The 5,709-nt window shown below is 45.2% G+C and overlaps 1 protein-coding gene across 1 annotated transcript; it reads right to left on the bottom strand.

Annotated features, from left to right (window-relative positions):
* Positions 1-310: 310 nt before the first annotated feature.
* LOC145121692 (uncharacterized) lies at positions 311-793 on the bottom strand. The gene has a single exon (XM_079057401.1). The coding sequence runs from the start codon at positions 791-793 to the stop codon at positions 311-313; it is 483 nt and encodes a 160-aa protein (XP_078913527.1).
* Between the last annotated feature and the right edge of the window lie 4,916 nt (positions 794-5,709).

Here is a 5,709-nt window from a genome sequence, read left to right as displayed (position 1 = left end):
GGAATGCGGTCTTGGGGACATCTTCCTCCTGGACCCGTAGTTGGTGGTATCCGGATCTTAGATCTATCTTTGAAAAGTAACTTGATCCTTGTAGCTGGTCGAATAGGTCGTCAATCCGGGGAAGAGGGTATCGGTTTTTGATGATAAGTTTGTTTAGTTCTCGGTAATCGATGCACATACGGAACGATCCGTCCTTTTTATTTACGAACAAGACCGGAGCTCCCCAAGGAGAGAAGCTTGGCCTGATGAACCCCTTGTTCAGCAGTTCACTCAGTTGACTGGAAAGTTCTTGCATCTCCGCAGGAGCTAATCAGTATGGCGATTTGGCGATTGGTGTGGCTCCGGGTATCAAGTCGATTCTAAATTCGACTTGCCTTTCAGGTGGCACTCCCGGAAGATCCTCAGAAAATACGTCAGGGAAGTTGCAGACTTCCGGGATGTCGTTGACGTTCTTTTCTTCCTTTTTCTTATCGATAATGTGAGCTAAAAAGGTATGGTTCTTCTTGTGTATACACTTTTGGGCCTTGATACACGAGATAATGTGAAGGTTCGTGCTCGGTTTGTCACCGTAGGTGACCAAGGTTTCGTTACCTGGTAGATGAAGGCAAACGGCCTTCTCGTAACACATAATATCGGCATAGTGAGGAATTAGCCAGTCCATGCCGATGATAACATCAAAACTCCTTATGGTAACCGGCATTAAGTCGATTTGGAAGGAGTGGTTGTTCAAGGTTAGCGTGCATCCTATGTATACATCATTTGTTGTTTCAGTTTTTCCGTTGGCCATTTCCATGGTAAATGTTTCGTTTAGTGTTTGAGGGTTTTGTTTCAGGAGAAGTTTAAACTTATGACTCACAAAGCTTCTCTCCGCACCACTATCAAATAGTATGCATGCATAAATGTTGTTGAGGAGGAACGTACTGGTGACCACTGCAGGATCTTTCATTGTCTCCTCGTGTCCTATTGCTAGGACTTTTCCTGTTCCCCCGGTATTTCAATTTTTGGCCTTTGGGCAGTTCCTCTTGTAGTGGCCTGTTTCCCCGCAACCATGCCACACTTGGCTCACCCCAATATTGGTGGGTTAGGGGGCCTGTTGTGCCGATGCCTTGCAGTATCGGGCAGTATGCCCCTTCTTGTTGCAGTTTGAGCAGTGCAACTCTCGGCAGGCTCTGTGGTAGTGAAAGGGGCACTTGTCGCACTTTGGGAGATTACCGGCATATTGCTTGGTGGGTGCTGGTGCGGCCGGGGTGGTAGCGTTATGAACCGCCGCGATTTGTTGCTTCTTGGAGGGTTCCTAAGTTGGTTGGCCCTTCTTTTTGCTCCCAAACTTCCTCTTGTTACCACCTTCTTTCGCCTGCTCGGGAATGGGAGTCATTATGCCTTGTCGAACCCCATGATCAATAAGTTTTTGAGCGAGGCGTTTGGCACTGTCGAAAGTTGTTGGGTTGGCAGCAATTACATTTCCCTGAATTTGGGGAGATAGCCCCCAGATGTAGCATTCTACTTTCTTGCTCTCCGAAGCGATCATACCATGACATAGGATTGCCAGGTCGCTGAATCTAGCGGTGTAGGCTTCGATGTCAGAGCCATTCATTGTGACATCCAAAGCTCCTGTTCTAGCTTCTGTACCTCGCCCCTTGAGCAATACTCTTCGAGCATCATGATTTTGAGATCATCCCAGCTCATCGAGTTCGCCACCGGGAGTGTTAGGTCTTTGATGTGGCCATTCCACCATGAAAGGGCTCTATCAGAAAAAGTGCAGGCTGCGAACTTGACTTTGCTCTCCTCTGGGCATGTGCAGATTTCAAATATTGATTCTGTCTTTTCGAACCACCGCGTCAGAGTAAGTGAATTGGTTTGCTGTCCACTGCTTCCGTTAAAGGGCTTGGGCTTGCAGTTTGCAAAGTCTTTATAAGTGAATTCCCTTGGGTGCCCTTGGTTTTCACTTTGATTGGAACTGTTTGTTCCATTTCCGCCTCCATTGCTATTACTGCTGATTTGGGCTACAGCAGCAGCCACATCAGCGGTCACGGCAGCTTGGAACACTGCAGTGTCCATTTGTGGGGGAGGTGGCGGTGGTGGTGGTGGCGCCGATGTATTGTTATTGCGCCTGTTATTTCTTCGGGGCAGCATTTTCTGCCACAAGGTGGAATGATAATAAGTTTTTCATATGAGTTATGGTTCAGACATTGCTGTAATGGAACACCTTGTTTGTATCGAATCTAGTTGTTATTGAGAGTCGTTTGTTCTTTATAATTGAAATTTGACAATACCAAATAAAAATGAAAAGAAAAGACATAGCAGATAACAACATCCAATAAAATGAAATACGTATCCATTTCATTGAAGACAAGGTGCTAGTACATAAGTTTTGGGGAAAATTGACCTCTAAGGAGGTCTATAGTACATCAAAAGATAAAGTTTGGCAGCGTAACGACACTCCGAATAGTGTAATCACTTAGACGTAGGGTCGGTCCTACATACAGGAAAACGGGTACCACCAACGCATACCCATAAACCCAGTCAATAACAAGTTGTGAGTAGGATGAATCCTACTCACGATGGGTAGTTCCCTGTGGTCCCTGTGATGAAGTCGAGGTGTCCTGTAGTTCTGCTACCTGATGCTCGGCTGCCACTACTCTCTCCTCGAGAGCTGCATGCCTCTCCTGGTATTCCCTCACCTCCTCTCGTGCAGTGGTAAGGTCCTCAATGAGTATGTCCATGGGATAGTAGTCTCTCTCCAGCTCTCGAGTCCGTGCGTCTGTGACTTCCGCAGCAGCTCCCAACTCTAGAAATCGGTTCGCCGTAGCTCTAGTCTGATCACCAAGGTCCGTGATTCGTTGGATCATGACTGGGAGGGCCCTATCAGCGGGTCCCCCGTGGCTGAGGTTATAGAAACCTTTCTCTATACCGAAAGGAGGGTGCTGATGCTGATGTCGGCTCCATCTCTCTAGATCTTCCGCTCAGCGGGGCGTAGGTCCGTTGTAGCCTAAACGATGTGCAAGGACTCGAGCGATGTAGGGAGGGTTTATGACTTCGGAGTCCGCATCCGATTCCTCCTCTTCCTCTTCCTCTGGCTCTTCCTCGAACTCTTCCTCTTCGGGCCCCTTTTCCATGATCTCCTCATGGTCCTCTTCTATCCAACCTCCATTTCCCTGGTTAGGGAAATAGGGGTCTCCTGGTGGATGGAAACCTGCCATGATGTCTGTGCAAGAATGTGAGAAATGTATGAAGAATTTAAGTGTATGTATCCTAAAATACTCCTATAGTATTTTAATTTTTTATGTTTGATTCAATAGCTTCTTGGTATAAATATAGGGTTGGTAAGTTTTAGATTTGTTGTCCACCACGACCACTCCTAAACACATGTTGGTCATATCTCGAATAAATATAGTTGATCAGGCTATATTTACCCTAGATGTGATTACATAACTGTCTAAGTTTAATCGCGATGTCCAACTCTTCCAAATACTTCTTATTATAACGTTATTTCTAATATGCATGTATGTATGTACACTTTTATAGAATACTTACATTTTTAAAGTATACTTTTAGTCAGAGTGTTTTAGCCCCATTGTATTTATAGTTGTATATCTTGTATGGTTTGATATACTAGTTCACTATAAACAATGCTCTGATACCAATCTGTCACACCCCCAAACCAGAACGACAAAAACGTCTGGGGACGGATGGAGTGACTTCATGTGTAGTATCATAACAATTGAATACAAATGAAACATAGTAAGCCAAACATCATACGTTGAGATTACAAGTGTAACATCCATAAAAATCATGCCAAATTTAAACTTTTTAAAACATTTCAAAACCAATGATTATTACAAAACTTGTTTTCAAATAGTATAGTGTCAGAGTATTCCAGAATCAAATCATAAAAATATAAGGAGGTGCACGATCACGCCTTTGCCTTCCCGCGATCATCAGAAGTACCTGAAACAATAATCGATAAATGTAAGCTCGAAGGCTTAGTGAGTTACCCCCAAAATACCAACGCTATAAAACATATCAATAACATATAAGAGAATAGCATGCATAATGAGCCTTCAGCCTGACTGGACCGCCTCGCAGGCCTTCAGCCTATCTGGACCGCTCTCCGAGCCTTCGGCACGTCTGGACCACCTCGCAGGGCCTACAGCCTATCCGGACCGCTCGTCAGGCCTTCGGTCTGACTAGCATGCCCTCTTGGGCTTGTAGTCTATCCGGACCGCCCTGGGTATGTTGGCCTTCAGCACAAAGCAGGACCGCCTCAACCCAACCCCCAATCAAACAAACATGTGCACATAAATATCATATGCTAGCATATATAACAGTCAAACCGATCTAATAGATCACCCATCATAGCAACATCCTATAACTAGGATACAGACCTAACCGGTCACTAACATAGCATCATCCTATATACCAGGATATCGACATAACCAGGTCACTAAGCATATCACCATCCTAACTACCAGGATGTAAATCAATAAGCATATCATGAAATAACCCAGATACAAATCCGAAAAGGGCCGACATTGGTGCCTTAGACCCTGTTGATATAGTAGGAGAACTCACCTCACAAGTGTCGAAGTATAGCTATAAGATCAACTCCCGAATCACTGTCACGAACCCCACCACCTATAACCACCATCAGACCAAGTCCATCAGAATCCCAATTTACCAAAATACCCTCAAAAGTCCAACTGGTCAACCCTTGGTCAAAGTCAAAGTTAAAGGTGAAAGTCAACGGTCCATGTTGACCCGACTCGTCGAGTGCAGCTAGCAACTCGTCGAGTTCTTCAAGAACTCAGAAAGTCATAAAACCCTAACTGACTCGCCGAGTTTCCAACCAACTCGTCGAGTCCATGCGTGTCCAGAATTCGGGGAAAACCCTTACTGACTCGTCGAGTCCCCTTACTGACTCGCCGAGTTCATGCAGAAACAGACACGGACAACCTTCATCTGACTCATCGAGTCGGCTAAGCGACTCGTCGAGTTCATGCAGTCCATTTCTTATGCGGATGTTTTTCAGCCACCCCAAAGCTCCATATTGTAGATCCAACCTCCTAGGGCATGGTTTCCACATAAAGTTGCAAACTTTACATACATGCATGGTCCTAAATGCCAAAACTAGACTAAGGGAAAGGTTAACTCAAAGGGAAAGGCCCAAGCTTGCCAAATCTCATAACTTTATTGCTATGGGGACCAAGGGGAGTCCATATCTGAAGTTGCAACTTCAGATCTTGCCCCAATACCCGAAATGACTCCCAGATGTGCTCAAGATGGCCCTAAACCCAAACATGAAGAGATCTAGCTAAAGATAAGCCAAGGTAATGACTTGTTACCTACAAAATGATGCCAAGATGAAGTAGAGTCAGCTCCACAGGCTCCTCTTTGCTCCAAGCTTCTTATACTTCACACCTTCTTCACAAAATGCACCAAAGTCACTCTTTAAGCCTTACAATCACTCAAGAACATGGTTAATAGCGATTAGGGTTTCTTCTGGTTGTCAAGGGGTGATAAGAGACTGGAGGAAAGGACTTAAGGACCTTTAAATAGGGTGCAAACCCTAAAAATTAGGATTTCATCTCCCAACTCCTACTCGTCGAGTCCGGGTCCTCCGACTCGTCGAGTAGATCCAATAATCCACGCGGTCTGACTATGTTCTACACGATGAGTTGGTGCCTCCAACTCGTCGATTTCCTTCAATGA

Source organism: Lactuca virosa, chromosome 6, assembly GCF_052849685.1.
Source record: "Lactuca virosa cultivar CGN04683 chromosome 6, Lactuca_virosa_CGN04683_v6, whole genome shotgun sequence".
NCBI lineage: Eukaryota > Viridiplantae > Streptophyta > Magnoliopsida > Asterales > Asteraceae > Lactuca > Lactuca virosa.
Note: the sequence above shows the minus strand (reverse complement) of the source record. Positions and strands in the feature narration are given on the sequence as shown.